We start from the raw sequence: 20,526 nt of genomic DNA, 5'->3' as shown, positions 1-20,526 counted from the left end.
TTTTCAGCCCAAACACCCCGCAAGAGAGAAAGGAATGCATTTTAAATATCCTTGGACCAATGCAAGACTCCAGGCACTATAAATACTTGGGACTCCCCTCCATCATTGGTAAATCTAAGGCTTTGGTGTTTGCGGAAGTTAAGGAAAGGGTGGCGAAAAAGCTGGCTGGTTGGAAGGGAAAGCTCCTTTCAATTGGGGGGAGAGAGATCCTTATCAAGGCGGTTGCCCAAGCAGTGCCCACGTACACAATGAGTTGCTTCCAACTCCCTAAGACACTTTGCAAAGACCTTGAAAATTTGATGAGGAATTTCTGGTGGGGGCAAAGGGGTGATGAGAACAAAATATCATGGGTTAGTTGGAAGAAGATGTGTAAATCAAAGTTCCATGGCGGTATGGGTTTTAGAAACATCCAAGCTTTCAACCTAGCCATGTTGGCTAAGCAAGGTTGGAGAATCCTCACCAACCCAAACACTTTGATGGCTCGGATTTTTAAAGCCAAATATTTTCCCCATGATGAAGTCCTCAACTCCAAAAAAGGAAGCAACCCCTCTTACGCTTGGCGAAGTATTCATAATAGTCTTGAGGTGATTAAGAGAGGCACTAGATGGAGGGTGGGTAATGGCTGTCGAATTCATATTTGGGAGGATAAGTGGCTACCAACGCCCTCCTCTTTCAAAGTGATTACGCCCCAAACTGATTTTGACAACTATCCTATGGTATCTTCCCTTATTGATAATGATACCAAATGGTGGAAAGTAGATTTGGTCAAGTCCATGTTTTTGCCCTATGATGCTAGCAAGATTTTAAAAATTCCCCTTAATTATAATCTCCCCGAGGACAACCTTATTTGGATTGGCAATAAGCGGGGGGTCTTTACTATCAAAAGCGCATACCACATTGCTTCTTCCCTTGTGGACTCAAATGAGGTTGGGGAGTGTTCCTCATCAAATTCAAAAACGCTGCTGTGGAAAAGGATTTGGAGTCAAAAAGTTCCTCAAAAACTCAAAATTTTTGCTTGGCGTTTTTGTGTCAATGGCGTTCCCACTATGTTCAATCTAAGTCACAGGGGTATTCATTGTTCAAGTTTCTGCCCTCTTTGCGACATGGCTATTGAATCCACTGCCCATGCTCTCTTCCTTTGTGATCATGCTAAGCTAACCTGGACATATTGGCACAATTGTCCAGTTGATGTTCTTCACTCAGCCAGAGATCCTATGGACATTGTTCTAGACATTATTGATAAAGGTTCCCCAAATGACCTGGAACTTTTCTTTGCAGTGGCTTGGTCCATCTGGTGGAACCGTAATCAAGCTGTTTTTGATGACTCTGGCACTCCTCCAGGGCAGGTTTGGGAGATGGCAAATAGAACAATGGGCGAGTACAAAGCTGCTTGCACCCTCCCTGTTTTTTCTCCGCCTCCTGCCCCATCGGTTTGGCAAGCCCCTCCCCCGGGTTTCTACAAGGTTAATGTTGACGGCGCTGCTTTTGATGATGATAGACCTTCTTGTATTGGTGTGGTGATTTGCGACTGTATGGGCTCTCTCATTGCAGCGTCAAGCAAAGTCCTACAGGCGCCTTTCTCTGCAGAAACCACTGAAACTTTGGCGCTGCAAGAAGGGGTGCTGTTTGCTTCAGTTTTGGGAATCTCCCATGTCCTTGTGGAGTCCGATGCACTCTCAGTTATTCAGGGTATTTCTGGCTGTGATACCGGCAGTGATCAGGGGCACATTATTCAGAATATCAAAGATGTCTCCTCCTCCTTCACCTGGTGCTCTTTTCAGCATTTGAAAAGGAGTGGCAACAGAGCAGCCCATGATTTAGCAAGAGTTGCCAGCTCCTTTGGTGTCTCCCGGATTTGGAAAGGTATATGTCCAAGTTTTGTGAGGCATGTAATCTTAGAGGATTGTGGCTTGTAAGCCTCTGCTGTGCTTGTTATGTCCTCTCTGTTTCTCTCTGTTGTAACTCAATTTCAAATGAATGAATTTTCATATTTCCCCATCAAAAAAAAAAACCTTCATTAGGTGGGTGCGCACATTGACCAATAACAAAAAAGTGGGTCTTCAGGTACTTGCTATAAAGTTTGTATGAACATGGCTAGATTCTAGGGGAAAAATCCGAAACCTTCAGCCAAACAGGGTACTTTTTTTCTTTAATCATGACACCAACAAATTAACAGTATGTGACGGCAAACAAAGATCCAAAAAAAGAAGAAGAAAAGTTAGCTTCTTTCTTCCATATCATGAGCTTTAGCTTTTAGTTTTACCTGAAAAAGTCGGTCATCTTTATAGACAAATAAAGTAATATAGTATCAATCATTTATTTTTTTAAGAAAGTTTCAATTTCGTTCTTAGTGATAGTTTTTTATTATCAAATCAAGACATCAATTAGTTTTTGGTGTAGGCGAAGATCAAACTCCAAATTTTTTATTCAACCATCAGAGACTTTACCAGTTGAACTAATTGAAACTCACCTATAGTATCAATCCTAAAAGCTTCATTGTGTTTAAAATAATAATAATAATAATAATAATAGTAAAGAGAGGAGGGAATTAGCAAGCAATTTTTTTAATTTGCTTTGACAATAGGACCTTCCATTTTTTTGTTCAATCTTTATTTATTTATAACTCAGAAACTTTGTTACTCTTTTTATTTAGGAGAGAAAAGGTTGTTTTATGTACGTAAGTCTGACTGTCTTGACCTGCTCTTGCATTGAATGAGAAAATAACTTTCCTATTTTTGTTTCAGGCTAATTGGGAAATTTTCTTTCCAGTATAAATAAGCCGGCCGGTTACTTTTTAACCATATATATGAGTACTAACCCAATCTATTTCAGCCCAAAATAAAAAATAGTTGCCTTATGAACAATTCCTTTCCTTAAAAAATAAAGAACAATCTTTTAAATTTGAAAAGACAATACGCAGAAGCAAGCCTGTTTACTTCTTTTTTTGAGAAGTAAGCCAATTTACTTGGTAGAATTTTTTAGCAGCTTAGATTAAGCCTGAAATTGATCTTAATTTTCATGCATATATATTTTTTAAAAAATAATTATGCAAATAAGTAGAAGTCAAGTCTCTTCAAAACGGACAAAATAAGTTGATGGTTCATGGAGGTGGGCTTTTTGCGAAGGAATAGTGCTGTACATGTAACGTATATGAAGAGATTTTACTTTTTTAGTGATGTATACAATTTGGTCCAATGAAGAGGGAGAAACAAAAAGAACAGTCTTAAGAGAGATGTGATTAGCCAAATATAATAAAGCCAATAGAAGAACAAGTTGTATAAATTAATCATAATTAACTATTTTTCCTGCTATGGCAAGAAACAAGCTCTTTTTTGGTTAAGTTTGACCTTTATCACTCTTTAGTCTTTACAACTATGTTAATACAACGATGGCGGGACCAACTTTTTATTTTATTTTATTACATCCAAAAAATAAATAAAACCTGATAACAGAGAGACATTTATAATTAATTAATGTTGACAAATAAATGGAAAAGAATATTAAATAATAAAAAAAACATTGACAGCTATATCAAATTTCAAAAATGAAACAATCACTAGTTATTAGTTTTAAGGGTCCACAAAGTTCAATGTCCTATGCACTAGATCCAATACAATGCTGTATGCATTCAAAATTTGTCCAAAATGTAATAGTAATAATTATAACAAACAACAAAATAAGAAGTTATTTACGGTTTTTTTTTTTTTTGGCACTAGAGATTAAAGAGATATCATGTTGATTAATTAATAATTACCATATGTGTCACGGTAGTATTTTCAATGCATTTTTCACACAACCAAGGATGTGACATTGTTCTTTCTCCCAAACAAAAAAAAAAAAAAAAAAAAAAAAGATGTGACATTGTAATGAGTGAATACATAACTTTAAAGGATAAAGTTAACAACAAATTGCAATTAAACATTATTATCTTGGAGGGGGAAATCTCGATGTTTTTTGCTTATAAAAACCCAAACACGAATCTCCAAAACCCCTCCAACCCCCTAGAAGCTAGACCCAATACACATAGTAAACATTTTCCAACTTTCAACCATGGCTAACAACGGCCTAAACAAAACCAAGGTTGTGGTGGTCATGGTACCCTTTCCAGCACAAGGCCATCTGAACCAGCTCCTCCACCTCTCACGTCTTATCATAGCCTACAATATTCCAGTTCACTTTGCTTGCACTGCCACACACAACCGCCAAGCCATGCTTCGAGTCCATGGTTGGGACCCAAATTCAGTTTCAAACATCCATTTCCATGACCTCAAAATCCCACATTTTCTCACCCCACCACCCAATCCCAGTTCACCAAACAAGTTCCCTTCACATCTCCAACCATTGTTCAATGCTTCCTTGCATCTTCGTGACCCCATGGCTTCACTTTTACGTGAACTTTCATCAAAAGCAACAAGAATCATTGTCATCAATGATTCCATGATGGCCTCAGTGGTACAAGACTTGGTTACTATTCCAAACGCCGAGTCATACACTTTCCATAGTGTATCTGCTTTAACTTATTTTTTGTATTTGTGGGAAGCAATGGGCAAACCTTTAGAATTAGAAACAAACGCCAAGTTAGTCCCAAAAGGCCTTCCATCCACTGAAGGTTGTTTCACAAAAGACTTCATAAACTTTATTTCTTTACAAATAGAGTTCCAAAAGTTAAGCTCTGGTGTCCTTTACAACACATGCAGGGTCATAGAAGGTACCTATATGGACTTGATGGAAACGCTAGAGGGAGGCAAGAAGCATTGGGCTATTGGACCATTCAATCCAGTGAGAAACATAGGTTCAAATGGAAGGCACAAGTGCTTGGAGTGGCTGGACAAAGAGGCACCAAATTCAGTGATATATGTGTCTTTTGGGACAACAACTGCTATGGAAGACAAGCAAATAAAGGAGCTAGCAATTGGGTTGGAAAAAAGTGGGGAAAAGTTCATCTGGGTATTAAGGGATGCTGATAAAGGTGATATTTTTATTAATGGAGAGCTCAGAAAAGCTGAAATTCTGAAAGGGTTTGAAGAGAGAGTTAAAGATAGAGGAATGGTAGTGACAGATTGGGCACCACAATTGGAAATTCTAAGTCACCCATCAACTGGTGGATTTATGAGTCACTGTGGGTGGAATTCTTGCATGGAAAGTATCACTATGGGGGTACCACTAGCAGCATGGCCAATGGCCTCAGATCAGCCGAGAAACACTGTTTTGATAACAAAATTGCTCAAAGTTGGTATTGTTGTGAAGGACTGGTCACGTAGAGATGAGCTAGTGACATCATCCACTATAGAAAAGGCTGTGAAATTGTTGATGGCATCGAAAGAAGGGGATGAGATAAGGAAGAGGACAGTGGTTTTGGGCGGTGCTGTCAGGCAGTCCATTGAAAAAGGTGGAATTTCACGCATGGAGTTGGATTCTTTCATTGATCATATTACTAGGAATATATTCTAGCTTGGAGATTGAATTAACAGACAAGGAAAACAAAACAAAAATTGGGATCTGAAGTTTGTTGTGGCCTGTGGGGAACAGGTTTTAATGTAAGGAAGCAAGTGTTAACTGGACCTTTAGAGTTATAAATGTAGTGAAAGGTAGCATCTGAGAAAAAAAGATGGGCTCATCTTTATATTGTCTTTGATTAATTAAGTGCAGGAAGCATTCCTTCAATTTCTCTTCTAGTATACAATTTCAGTTGCTAATCTATGGTTGCAAAGTTTGCTCTAATTTTATTCAGAGTCTCTTTGTCATCAACTTTTTTATTTTAGTTTTTTAGTTTATTTACTCGTGCATCATTTTTTTTAAATTTTCAATTTTTTAGGTACAACAATATTTAATCAGTTTTCAATATATAAATAATAATAAGTTAGTAAAAAGATGTATCTAAGTACACCCTCAATAACAAAGCAAAAAAATTCCTCTTTTTGTTGAAATGTTACATGTTTTTATAATAAATAAAATAAGTGCCCCGCACAATATTGTCCTTACTAGTCATCTGATGCTAGTCAGTGCTTAAGGATGAATAAATAAAAACATATGTGAATGATTTGTATAGATACATCATCCATTCAAAGGTCTATTGCGGCAGTCCAACCCGCCGCAAAAAGGAGTGCATATTGCAGGGGATATTGACGCACCACTATATCTAAGCTTAACGCCGCTAAAACAGGTCTATTGCGGCAGGTCATTGGCCTGCCACTGTAGTACGCCACAAAATACTAGAACTATTAGCGGTGGGCATATAGAACACCACAATAGATCTCATGTATAGCGGCAGGCCAAAAACGCACCGCAATAGACGACATATAGCGGCAGTTTTCGCACCCGCCGCAATAGCTTGTTTTTCTTGTAATGAGATATATGCTTGTAGTGTATGATTTATATTTGCAAGGGTGAATGGCTAATCTCTCCAACTAATGGAGACCATGTGCTAATGTGTGAGCCCCAAAATTTGTTCTGCTACAATAATGAGAAACACTTATATATATAGCCCCAAAAATTTGGGAATCAAAACCAAACTTTGTTAATTTTCCTACTCGGAGCTTATTCTACCGCTTGATATGTACCATTTTCCTTAATCTAATCAAAATCATGCATGTGTACTAACAATTGCTACTCAACAAGACGTGTTACATTTGTTAACAAATGTAACACGTCTTGTTGACTCAATACATATCATGTGTTAAAGGAGCTTCAATGGAAGGAAATAAGTGCATTTATTTAGTATCACATTTATGTTCAAGTTTAAATTCTTATTTGTTAGCATTAATTTTTAATTTCTCCAATCAATTTCCTAACTATTCCTTTAATTTTTAGCTACTATTTGAATTAAATTTTGTTGAAAATGCATCAATGAGTTGTTATCATAAACATGCGACACAAATTCAATGCTATAAATATTAAACCTATCACAATTAGGAATGAGGCTACAATTCGTTAGATATTGTATACTCCCTCCATCCCACTTTTTTTGTCATCTATTTCATTTTGAGATGTCTCAAAATATTGTCCTGTTTCTAAAAATAAAAATCATTAATTTACTAATGTTCCTATTATACCCCTATTAATTTACTAATTCATTTTTTTGACAAATTTTTTTAAGGGTAGTTTTTGAAACTTATACATTTTTAAGAGGTAGACAATACAATAAATGATATTCCCTTAAAAAGTTTGACTTTTCAAATAGGACAAAAAAAGTGGGACGGATGAAGTATTAAGTTTCCTAATGATACCCTTAAAAAAATTTTGATAAAAGATTAAATTTTGAGAAAATTTTTATACCACTTTTATAAAAAAATTAATTACTTTTTTTTTTCCCATAAAAATTTTCTAAAAGTATTTCCTAATCCAATGTCTTTAGGGTATCAGTTAACTTTTTTCTTAATTTAATTTTGTGTTTAAATTTATTTGGAGAATCTAATATAATGCACCTAAGTTTTACCCTCTCATCAAGAAATTAATGTGTTTATATTTGATGATAAATATGAAAAAAATTAATGCCCACAAAATAGGAGATTAGAAAAATTATTCAATATTTATTGCTTATTCCTCTCACATGAATGATAGGTCAAAGCTCCTACGTAGTACTCATCATTCATGTGAGAGGATGGGCCACTACTTTTGGAGAAAGTGATTGCTCAATAATTTTCCCAATCTCCTTATTGAGCAATCACTTTCTCCAAAAGTAGTGGCTCATCCTCTCACATGAATGATGAGTCCTACGTAGGAGAAATTATTCAATAGTGATTATTCATTCCTCTTTCACATGAATGATTGGAATTTAATACTCCAAAAGTAGTGGCCCATCCTCTCACATGAATGATGAGTCCTATGTAGGATAAATTATTCAATAGCGATTGCTCATTCCTCTTTCACATGAATGATTGGTGCTACCATGCATAATAAGATTAGAAAAATTACTCAATACTCCAAAAGTAGTGGCCCATCCTCTCACATGAATGATGAGTCTTGTGATTCTTGTCATGATTTTAATTAGTGAGACCCATTAAAAGTTTAAAATTTGAGCATAAATATCATCTTAAATAAATGTCTTTATTTCATTGTGTTAGGACATATGTGATTCACTTGTTAAGAACATATGTCACTATTTTATGTAATTGGCTTATCCTTTAACAAAACGCACTTTACTTGTATTTGGGTAGATCTAGGATGTGTTTAATACTTCAAAAAACTATGTTTCAAGATCAAGTGTTGAAGACATGCAAGTCTGTCCAAGATTCAAGCTGAAGAAGTGTTGTTCATTAAAACTTGACAGCTAGCTATCCATCGAGCTTAAGAAGCTGTTCCAGCCTCGTGGCTCGACAGCACCTCGACAGACAGCTATCTGTCGAGTTTTGGGTTGATCTAGGATGTGTTTAATACTTCAAGAAACTATGTTTCAAGATCAAGTGTTGAAGACATGCAAGTCTGTCCAAGATTCAAGCTGAAGAAGTGTTGTTCATTAAAACTCGACAGCTAGCTATCCATCGAGCTTAAGAAGCTGTTCCAGCCTCGTGGCTCGACAGCACCTCGACAAACAACTATCTATCGAGTTTTATGAAAAATAGAATTTCAATTCTGTTTTGACTTTAATCCGTGATTATGTGTTTAGGCCTTCTTCTCTTCTAACCCTAGACATATAAAATGATTATTTTAAGGGCCGTCAAAGTGTATGCAAGTTGCACAAGTGTTGAGCAAAGTTTGTTCAAGCAATTTGTAACCAGAGACAAAGTTTTGCCCTAGTTCATCATTCTTGTGAAGAAGTAGCTGTGTATGTGCACCATAAGGTTTTGTGACCAAGCATCTTCTTGATCTTCATCGTTGGGATGAACTGATGAACTTTACAACCAACAACCTTCTCTAGTTGATGATTGAAGTCGTGTACTGGGATCCGTGCATTGGTTAGTCACGTACTTGGGAGCCGTGCATCAAAACAGGAAATTGTCACTATAGAACAAGTCCAATTGGGTATTGGGGTAATGGTTCAACTGTAGGTTGGTATAAGGTACTAGGATTCCTTTACTTGTAACCGCTTATTGTGATAATAGTGGAATTTCGGGAGTAGTGACCTGAAAATCACCCGGTGGAGTTTTTGCCGTTAGGTTTTCTCTATTCGTAAACAAATTACCGTGTCATTTATTTTCTGCTGCATATTTAGTTATTTGGTGATTTGTTTGTGCTACCACGCATTTGTATGTTAATTAACTTAATTAATTTACTTGGCTAAATTAATTGGTTAATTTATTACAAGGGGTCAATTTTGTTTTTGGCCTATCACATTGTGCATTTAAAAGTCCCAACTTTTTTTTATTGCACTTCTAAGTGTAATTAAGGTGTACCTAAGTTAGAGTAAGGTAGAGTATATGGGATTCATCAAATAATTTTACCTTGGGCCGGTGTGAATTTTTTCCCACTGCCATCAAAATCGAAAAAAAAAAAAAATCCTTACATAGTTGGTATATCATAATTTTCCTATTGTCAAATCTACATTAGTCGTCCATCACTTTAGTTAGTTCATTATATGACCCACTATCATCAATGTGCTTCCACTATGTCCTGCTTCACCTATCTAAAAGGAACGTATAATCATATATATCTCCTCAATTTGGAAAGAAAGTTAATCAAAATACCAAAAACGAACAAAAACAAAACACGAGCAAACCAAAGTAGGCATTGGCCAGTTTGATTTCTGCTTCCCAATAACCTACGTAGGTATAGTAAAATGACCTTTATATTGTCAAATAGCATAGCTTTTCACTGTTTTTGGCTCTATGATTCATGCATCACTTGGGTTGGGTACGTAACCCATCTCGGCTCTCTGCCTCCACATCACTTTCTTTTTGGCTCTATGATTCATGCTTACACTATGCCCTGCATCACCTTTCTAAAATAAACATATCTCATCCATCATCACTCTTGCAACAAGTTAACTCTAGGAGGAAATAATTGTCAACTTAATACCATCACTCTTTTTTTTTTTTTTTTTTTTGATGAATTAATACCATCACTCTTAAGCAAGTTTCTCAAGCTTCCTTCCATACCTAACTATGGTCTTACATCGTTCAATTCATAATTTCTCTAATATTGCTTTAAACAATAAAATTAAATTAAAAATTATTTCTTACTTTTAAATTATAATGGACCATAGGTTTTGTGGAATTTATACCTCATAAAAGTATAAACAAGTGAAAAATTAGCTATATCTTACGGGGCAACATGTGAACAAATTTAAAAAGTTCATTTTTATTTATTTATTTAATTTGAACCATCTCAAAAACAACAACAACAACGACTTGGTATCAATTGTTTAACATTAATTTAGTGATTATTTGGTATAATCGTTTGGGGAGTAATTTTTATATTCTATATTTCTATAACATCAACAATCCTAACGAGAAGCATATAAAAATTCCTATGTAGGTCTGAACTATCTTTATGAATGCATACCTTGACAAAAAAAGTTGCTTCAATTGCATGATTAGTCGGTGTCAATTTTTTGTATTCTACTGACAAAATTGAGATTAATTTCTTTATTGAGTTACATAATTTGTCTACTTGTAACCGATGATTATGGTGACATATTTTGTCTATTGGCGTGACCAAACATTAAATTGGTAAAATCCCATTACAACAAGCTTGATATTCATTCTTGTTAAGTTGAATTTATTCAACCATCTTGTTGGCTTTATTCCGTGCCAAATTTGCTTGTATTTCAGCAATTAGTAACCCTGTATTTAGGTGGGTTTGTTGTAAGGGTAGTGAGTGAGATAGAGTATTGAATGCTCAAGAGTGTGCAAGAAAACAGAGTCTCGCGGCTGGATCTCGCGGGTGACTCGCGGCTGCAAGCCGCCAGAAGCAGCACACGTGCCAAGCATGCCAGAAGTTGAAGCGTCATGCTAGCTGGAGCACTACAGGACAAAATAGGACAACTGACCGTTTTGTTATCGCACGGCTGGATCTCGCGACTCAGTCAAGCCGCAAGCCACCCCTGTTTTGAAAAACCTGACGTTTCACATTCCCTTCTCATCCCAGTATAAATACCCCTTATACCCACAAAAGAAAGAGAGCTTCCTAAGAGAATTTTGAGAGAGAAACCCTAGAGTAAAACAAGATTAATTCATCTACAATCTTTACATAAGAGTCTTTTCAAATTCCTCAACTCTCTTCCTCTCCATTGTTAAACCCTTGTGAGGCATTTTACCAAAACTTTTTCTCACCATATCCATTACTGTGAGAGGGCTGTTTGGTGTTCTGAGAAGCAGTTAGGAAGGAACCAATCTACATTGGTTGATGCTATGGTCAAGTAGCGGAATCCGAGAAGCTAGAAAAGAAATAGGTTCGGCGTAACCTCGTTGGAGCAAGAAGCTTGGAGGGCTTAGGTGTACTGGGTAGATTAGGCTTGGAGGGTCTATTACTGTCCATGTATCCCAACTACATTTTCTAGTGGATTACTTACCGCTTGGAGGGTGGTGGAAAGGTTTTATGCCAAGGGCTTCGATTTCCTCTTCGATAACACATCGCGTGTTGTCCTTGTGTTTGCATCTTTCTTCCCTTTTATCTTTGCCTTTTATTATTTGCTGTCGGTTGTGATTTTTAATTGACTTAGATTGTTTACCAATTCTGTTTTATAGTTTTTGTTCATTTTCCGCACACTAGTTGTTTGACATAAAGCTTGAATTGGTTAATTTGTAAATTGGGGGTCTAAACGTTCAAGGGTGTTTTTACACTATTTGAACTTTCAATTCTCAAAAAAATAAAAATAAAATAAAAAAGCTAGCTATTAATTGTTTTCTTAAACGGAATAAAATACAAAGAGAGGTTAGGTAAGAGGCAGAGGGTTCTTTTTCTTTTTCGTGAGCTAGAAGAACAAACAAATTAAGAAACTAGATTTGGAATAGGCAGCATCACAAATCATTCCACAAATATATATATATATATATATATATATATTTGAGATTGTGGATGTATGAAAACTGAGAGCTTGGGAGCAGCATTTAGATTTTTCTTCTATTTTACTTTTAGGACTTGTTTGGATTGAAAAGGAGTGGAGGGGAGTAGATTCATAGACTTTATTAACATATAGTTGAATTCTACCATACCATTCCATGCAAGCTAATCTACAAGTTTCACTGCTTGTTGCTTGATTCCAATTGCAAGTTGCAATCTAAAGATCAACTGCTTTATTTATTTATTTTTTTTACTTTTACTAAGGATGGTGTTTAGAACTCTTTGAGCTATGATTATTCTCTTAGGTATGTGTAGTCCTTCCTCTTCCACACACCAGATAACTACAATGATGAATCCCTTAGAAATTTTAGCCCAAGATGCTAACTACGAATTTTGAACCGGCTTGCTAACATACCTAGATTAAATTTGAAGGTTATATATAACTCCTTCCAAAATAGAAGCATCAACAATGGCCATACTTCCTTAAATTCCCACACAACCGGCATTTGATATGATTTTCATGCAGAAGTTGTTTATCAAAAAGTCATTATACTTTTATATGGGGAAAATTACAATTTATTCCTTGTCGGTTGGTTTTATCACAATCCAGTTCACAAACTTTCACCCTTAAAGTTTAGATGAAATTGAAACCATTAGTTTCTATATAATTAACATTTTGCATTTTGTTGACAACTTTACCCCTTATTTTTTTAATAGGATAAATTACAATTAGCCCTTTGTGGTTTGCCCTTATCATAATTTAGTTACATAAGCTTTTCAATAGATACATTTTGTCACCTTTTTCTTATATAAGATGTGATTCAATTCATTAAAGTATGAAAGATGGACAATCTGCCTTGCAGATAGACTCTAAAAAAGGTGGCAGATTGTCCTTTTTGAACAAAAGGTCTGAGAGGAACTCAAAGAGAACTCTGCAACAGCATGGGCTATTGAATTGTAGGTCCTCTTAACCCAAACAAAAGATAAATTAACGAAGGAATTTATATAACTAAGGATGTTAGGGATCACAGTGTACTTGAACCAATTCGGATGGAGATCATTAGATGACAGAGGATCGAAGCAGGCTTTAGCATCCCCTTCAATGATTACTTGATTCCAGCTTTCACAACTTGTGATTTGCACCACGTATAGTATGGCTATGGTTTCAGCTTGTAAAGTTTAACTTATTATTATTTTTTTTTTTTGGTCCATATCTGCTGTACACGTGAGAAAAATGTTATTTATTATTATTATTTTTTTTTGCTAAACAACGACTTTATCATTCAACTAGCAAAACAATGGCTGTTAGCCTTACAAGCATCTGCAATTAAGCATCTGCAATTACTACAGGAAGACTATACATATTGAAACAAAATGCTCTACAAAATCTAATTGCATACTTTGCAGCCACAGGGGCAGCAGTATTGCAACCTTTCTTAACCCAACTAAAATTACATTTCAAAAAGAATTTACGAAGATCAATTATATTACTAATAATAGTAGCAACGGACCAATCAGGCTGCAATTTAGTTGTGGTTAGGGGATCAAAACAGGACTTAGCATCTCCTTTGATGATGATATGCTGCCATTTTTCCTTTTTCGCTAACTGGATTGCCCAATATACAGCTACTGCTTCAACTTGCATTGGTGAGCACCATTCATGCCTTTTAGCCCAAACTTTAAGCACCTCTTCATTTTTATTTCTTGCCACCACCGCCAAAGCTGTGGCATTTTTAGACACAGCAGCATCCACATTGAGTTTAATCCATCCATCTTCTGGAGCTTTCCAACCATCTACACTCTTGTCCTTGGATACAGTCTTTTCCTTTCATCAGGTCTTAGCATATTCCAATGTTCTCTTCTTTAAAAGTTGGGAGGCCTCCATAATGTCAATGTGGCCAGCATTGTGCAATAGCTAATTCCTCATGAACCAAATTGCTTCTAAAGTGATCCTCATTCTCAATGAGTTTAGTTCATTATCCTCTTTATTCCTTGCCGTTACCACCCCCAAAAAGCTGTTAGGACTTACTATGAATTGGACAATATCCTTATTAGTGGAGATCGGTATGGAATCAGATCTCAATCCATCATAGCTAGCAAACCAAAGTGCCTTGGCAACATTGCACTTAAAAAATAAATGGCAGCAATTTTCTATATTTTTGCCACATAACACGCAGTTAGGATCCCCTTCACCAATTCTCAGCACAATATTTTCTTTAGTGGGGAAAGCATTTTGTCCTATCCTCCACAATAGTATTTTTGTTCTTTCTAAAGCTTTCAACCTCCACAACTTCTGCCAAAGCACATTATATGGAGCATTGCTTGGAGATTGATCATGGGAGGCTCGATAGGCTGACTTAACAGAGAAATTGCCCTTTTGGTCTAGAACCCAAATAAGCTTGTCTGGTCTTGGGCTCAATGGGATTTGGATCTAGATAATTGCTTGAACTGAGGTTGGGTCAAACAACTCTTGGAGGAGGTTGATTTTCCAACTACGACAACCTACATCAATTAATTGTGATACCATCAAAGGGTTTTTGATGATGCTTTCATCTTTTGGCTTAGGTTTGAACCCTTGAACCCAAGGAATCCATGGATCTATCCAAGCATCCATAGATGTACCATCTCCTATCAAATAACAAGCCCCTTTTGCTATAAGCTTTTTAGCCCCTTCTATTGCTTTCCACACTGGTGAAGCTCTCTTAGGAGGATTTTTTCGAAGCCAATCATTTCTAACTTTGTACTTTGCCCTGAGTATTCTCATACATAAGTTATCTCTCTTTGAAGCTATCGTCCAAGCAAGTTTAGCCAATAGGGCTTGATTCACATCTTTGGCTTTTTTGAAACCCAACCCTCTTTGGCACTTTGGTTGGCACAACTTATCCCAAGCCCTCCAAGCTACAAATCTCCCTTCAGAATTTTTTGGCATCCACCAAAATCTTTTGGTTGCTGCATCCAGCTTATCACAAATCTTATCAGGTATATTGAAAGTAGACATGGAGTAAATGGGGATGGCCTGAGCCACAGACTTGATGAGAGTGCTTCTTCCTGCCCAAGATAAACATTTACTACGTTATCCCATCAGCCTTGCTTCAAGTCTGTCTTGCAAAAATTTGAAGTCCTTTGAAGGTGCTTTAGATAGAAACAATGGGGCACCTAAATATATAGAATCTTTCTTGAGCCCTTTCATTTGAAGAAATTGTTTAATTTCTCTGCACTTTTGTTTCTGACAATGTTTGGAGAAAAACACACTAGATTTACTTCTATTCAAGCTTTGGCCTGACCAACTACAATATGTTTCAAGGCACTGATTTATGGTAGCAGCTTCTCTCCTACAAGCCTTAGAAAACAATACAATGTCATCAACATACATCACATGCGTAATGGCAGGCCCTCCAATGCTTGCTTTCACACCACTAATGTTATGGTGCCTAATCTCTTTCTCCAATAGCCTTGAGAGAATCTCTTGCCCCAATATAAAGATATATGGGGATAAAGGATCCCCTTGTCTCAACCCTCTTTCCAGCTTAAAATTTTCCAACTTGCCACCATTTATCAACACCTCAAAAGACACTGATGTGATGCATTCCATGATCCAATTGATAAACACCTCATTAAAACCAAACTTGATCAACACAAATTTAATGAAGCTCCAATTAATTCTTTCATAGGCTTTTGAAGATCTAGCTTAATATCTGAAAGTTCAAAAACGTGTACAAAAACACTTTTGAACGTTTAGACCCCCAAAAACCAATTTAACCAACACAAGCAATATGTCAAACAACTAGTGTGCGGAAACTTAACATATGCTATAATATGGAATTGGTTAAACAACTATCTAAGCCATAACAAAATAAACCACAGCAGATAATGTAAAGGCAGAGATAGAGAGGAAGGAAGATGCAAACACAGAGATAACACCAGATGTGTTATCGAAGAGGAAACCGAAGACCTCGGCGAAAAACCTCTCCGCCGCCCTCCAAGCGGTAATCAATCCACTAGAAAATACAGTTGGGATACAAGGACAGCAATAGACCCTCCAAGCCTAATCTACCCAATGCACCTAAGCCCTCCAAGCTTCTTGCTCCAACGAGGTTGCGCCGAACCTTTTTCTTTTCTAGCTTTCCGGATTCCGCTACTACACCGTAGCATCCACCAATAAAGATTGGCTCCTTCCTAACTGCTTCCCAGAACTCCAAACGACTGTCTCACAGGGATGATAATGGTGAGAACCAGGTTTGGTATAAAGGCCTCTCAAGGATTTGACAATGGAGAGGAAGAGAGTGAGGGAATTTGATGAGACTCTAAGGTAGAGATTGTGGGTGAAACAATCTGGTTTTTCTTTAGGGTTTCTCTCTCAAAATTCTCTCTGGAAGCTCTCTTTCAATCGTGGGTTAAAAGGGTATTTATACTGAAGAGGAGTGGAATGCGAAACGTCAGGTTTTTCCAAAACAGGGGTGGCTCGCGGCTTGACCTCGCGGCTTGACTAAGTCGCGAGTTCCAGTCGCGAGTTAACCGTATGGCCAGTTGTCCTGTTTTGTCCTGTAGTGCTCCAGCTAGCATGACTGTTCATCTTCCAGCATGCTTGGCACGTGTGCATCTTCTGGCGGGTTGAAGCCGCGAGTCCAGTCGCGATTACCAGCCGCGACACTCTGTTTTCTTGCACACTCTTGAGCAATCTTCACACTATCTCACTCACTACCCTTACAACAATCCCACCTAAATACAGGGTTACTAAATGCTGAATTACAAGCAAATTTGGCACGGAATAAAGCCAATTAGATGGTTGAATAAATTCAACCTTACAATCTCCCCCTTTGGCTATTCCGTGACAAAACCCTAAAACAGACTCTAGACTTAACATGTGAGTTGGGAACAGTTGATCAAAACTCACTCACACCTAATTCTAGAAGCTGTGAAGCACTTGAATCATATGAACATAAACTCCTGAAACACAACAATACACCATGATCATTGTAAGCAGAAAATTATAAATGCATATGAAACAGGCAATATGTGATCAAGCAAAGATGGAGTTAATAAACAAACCATGGCTTGATCAACCAAGTGAACACCACAAAGTAGTGATCACAGTGTTCATTCACACTTGGAATGAACACAAGGACATACAAGTTAACAAGCACAAGGCAAGACACTTGTATGTACAACACTCAACCAATGCATAGCACACAGGGCATATGCATCTAGGAACAATCCTACAAGGGCACAAGAGTGACAGTACAATAATCACAATGCAGAACATTTAGATTAAAGTACTGATTTCAACATAGCATAAAGGCTGCACTTAAGCATGGTACAAACCACAAGGCCTACAAACTATGCATAAAACAATAACCCTAAAAGCTTACAGAAGCACATGGGTACAAAGCACATTATATTGAATAAAAATTTAAACAATATAAACTAAAAGTGCTTAAAGTTTCTCCCCTTCAAAATGATGAGAAGCTGTGATGCACTTAGAACATATATACTTGTAACCTGAAACACTTGCACAAAACACATTAGACCTTCAAGGTAAAGCAAGTAATAAAAGAACAAGTATAATGTAACAAGTAAATTGTGATCAAGTAAACATGATGTGAAACATGTGAGCAACTTGATCATACACCAAAACAGTCATATAGAAATGACTACAATGATCACATAGCAAAGCAAATGATCATACGAACATGCAATCAAAGAAGCGCAATAGCATAGGGATATATGCAAGTCCAAAGCACAAACATGATGCAATGAGAACAACAAAGCATAACTTAAAGCACCATAAAACCAACAAGAAAACAAACAGAACAAAGTTTTCTAGATAACACAATGTCTTCTCCCCCTTGGTATATGCATCTCCCCTATGGAATATCTCTCCCCCTACAAATGTGCATGAGAAATAGAATTTCTCCCCCTAAGGATGTGCACAAGAGTCATATAGAAAAGACAAAATACTCCGAAACATTCTCTAGAGTATACTCTCCCCCTTTTTGTCAGGAATAGACACAGGGTCAAGAAGAAACGAGGGCAAGAGATGAAGGTATGAACAATGCTAATGATGCATGAGGGGAAAAATGAAAAAAATTTTGAAAACAACTTTGAAAATAACCCTCAATATGCAAAACACGCGATTTTCGCGACTGAGTTAAGTCGCCAGGGCAAGCCGCCAAAACGCTCAAAGACAAAATTTTGAAAAATTTTCTAAGTGTTTTTCGCGACTGGAGGGTCTACCCGCGAGGGAGTCGCGAGCTGAACCGCCAAAATCTCTGAGTAACCCTCGCGACTGGACCTTCCACTCGCGAACAAGTTGCCAAAAATGACCCGCGAAGACGCGACTGAGTCTCGCGACTTGACTTACCCGCGACTGAGTCGCCAAAACAGGGCAAAACTAGGTTTCTTGAAAAATTTTAGATTTTTTAACAAAATACTTTACAAAAACACCTAAAACACTCAAAAATCTTTTTGCGCTTGAATTAACAAAGATTGAGCATGTGAAAACACATTTCATCAAGTACAATCACACAAATGAATATGGCATTTATTGAACATAAACTTGTGTGTTGTGTGTGGATATCAACAATGAAATAGTCCTTAGTCTAATGTGAAGCTTCAATGATCAATTCAACCAAGGCATACACAATTAGCACTAGATCAAGTGATCCATCTCAATTATAGAAATATGTATATATGACCTCCCACAAAACTTGATAACATATCTTGGAGCTTTACATTTGACTCCATAACATTTGATCATTTTGATCTCTTGAGACAATCGCCTCTCATTGTGAGAGTGATATTTGATATTTCACTTTAATGAACAAGCCTTTGGCTTTTTGAATAAACATTCTCTTTAATATAAGGTCGCTTACCCTTTTTCCTAGTCGAATACTAGAATGTGCGATAGGCTTTTGCAGCTCAATATCTCTTTTCATTTGGAGATTTACATTTGGTGAGCTCTTCTTAGCAAAAACAAAAATAAAGAGTGGGAAGATATATAGACACAAGTCTATGCAAGTTTCAAGATCAACATAACCATTCACTAATCATTCATGACAAGTTTGAAGATCTATTTACAACAATCACATAGATTTCAAGATTTCTTCCACAGTGATATGAGTGCAAAGAAACAAGCAATGCTCGAAAATGCACAAAGCCATTAGCACAAAGGTACAAGGCAAAACAAGTTTTGAGACAAAACTCAACAACGTCGATCAAGCTTTTTGATTTTCTACTTTTTATGTGGTTTTGGATTTTTACACACACAAACCAAAGACATAAAAGTAAGATCAAAACAAAAACAAAACAATGCATATAAAGATATGCATGATGCACAAATGCATGACAATGAAGCATCTAATGCATGAAGGGTCCTACAAAGATCGAAAGAATTAGATCAAGGACCAAAGGAGCAAAAGCTCAACCATAGGAACCCTTCCTCATCCAAACAGAACAATTGTTTGGAATGAGTGTCTCATGAGAAGTGAGACGAGGGTTGGAAGAATGAGAACCGGAGATGCACATAGACAAGGAGTTAAGAGCATTAAACACTTTTTTTAACAACATGCTATTATCACTCAAATCCGGTTTATCCTTTTTAGCACAACTTCCAAGATGCTCAAGTTTTTCTTTTCTTTTGATTCTTTTAAAAGCATGAAACTTAGAGCATTGAGGTCTTAGATGACCAAAGGCACCACAATGGTGACACACAATGTGTTTAGGTCCACTAGGCCTTTTGGGAAGGGATCTAGCAATATGATTTTGTTCCATCTTCAACTTATGACATTGAGGTCTTATATGACCAATCACACCACAATGGTGGCAAGTTGGAACAAACTTAGATCCATCCAAAACCTTAGGTTGAGACCTAAACAGAGGCTTTGACTTAACAGACTTTCTCTCCACCTTTTGATTTCTTTTATGTGGAGGAATGTACACCGATTTGTCCTTTAAGGTAGAACACACACTAGGCACAAAGTCGGGTTCCACAACATGATTGCAACAAATATTATCATCCATTTTATCAATGGGTTCAGCAATCAAACACTTGGCATGCATCTTGAGAGATTCATTTTCACATTGAAGATCATCAACAAGTTTGTTAGACAAAACAAGTTTAGCATCCAAGTCCATATTCAAACATTCAAACTCTTTCAGCTTTTCAAGAGAAATTTCAGCAAGTTTTTTATATTTCTCAACCAATTTGTTGGATTCATTGAGCTTAGCAATCAAATCATCCTTTTCACAAAATAACTTGCTTAAATTCTTTTGAAACTTCTTAGCATTTTTCTTCAAGAGTTTGTCAGCAACACCCATAGATTCAAATAACATGTCATCACACTTATGAGGATTAACACTCATAGAGGCATTTTCACAAACACGTGGCATGTTACATTCATCACCAACCAAATCATGCAAAGAGGCATACAAAGCACAATCCATGGCAAATAAATATAAGGGGTCAAGGATCACACTTAGGTATTAAAACCACAACAAGTGTACCCGCTCTGATACCAATTGAAAGTTCAAAAACGTGTACAAAAACACTTTTGAACGTTTAGACCCCCAAAAACCAATTTAACCAAC

General features: G+C 36.8%; 2 protein-coding genes across 2 annotated transcripts in view; both read left to right on the top strand.

The window, feature by feature from the left end:
- Positions 1–3,969: 3,969 nt before the first annotated feature.
- LOC126693711 (zeatin O-glucosyltransferase-like) overlaps positions 3,970–20,526 on the top strand; it is a 93,378-nt gene continuing 76,821 nt past the window's right edge. Inside the window, exon 1 of the mRNA XM_050389849.1 lies at positions 3,970–4,080. Within this exon, the coding sequence (XP_050245806.1) occupies positions 4,051–4,080 (30 nt within the window). The 5' untranslated portion in view covers positions 3,970–4,050. The remainder of the gene's footprint in view (positions 4,081–20,526) is intronic.
- LOC126693710 (zeatin O-glucosyltransferase-like) lies at positions 4,051–5,664 on the top strand. The gene has a single exon (XM_050389848.1). It carries the CDS (start codon positions 4,051–4,053, stop codon positions 5,449–5,451), a length of 1,401 nt encoding a protein of 466 aa, XP_050245805.1. The 3' UTR covers positions 5,452–5,664.

Source organism: Quercus robur, chromosome 7, assembly GCF_932294415.1.
Source record: "Quercus robur chromosome 7, dhQueRobu3.1, whole genome shotgun sequence".
NCBI lineage: Eukaryota > Viridiplantae > Streptophyta > Magnoliopsida > Fagales > Fagaceae > Quercus > Quercus robur.
This window is presented reverse-complemented; position numbering and strand designations above follow the sequence as displayed.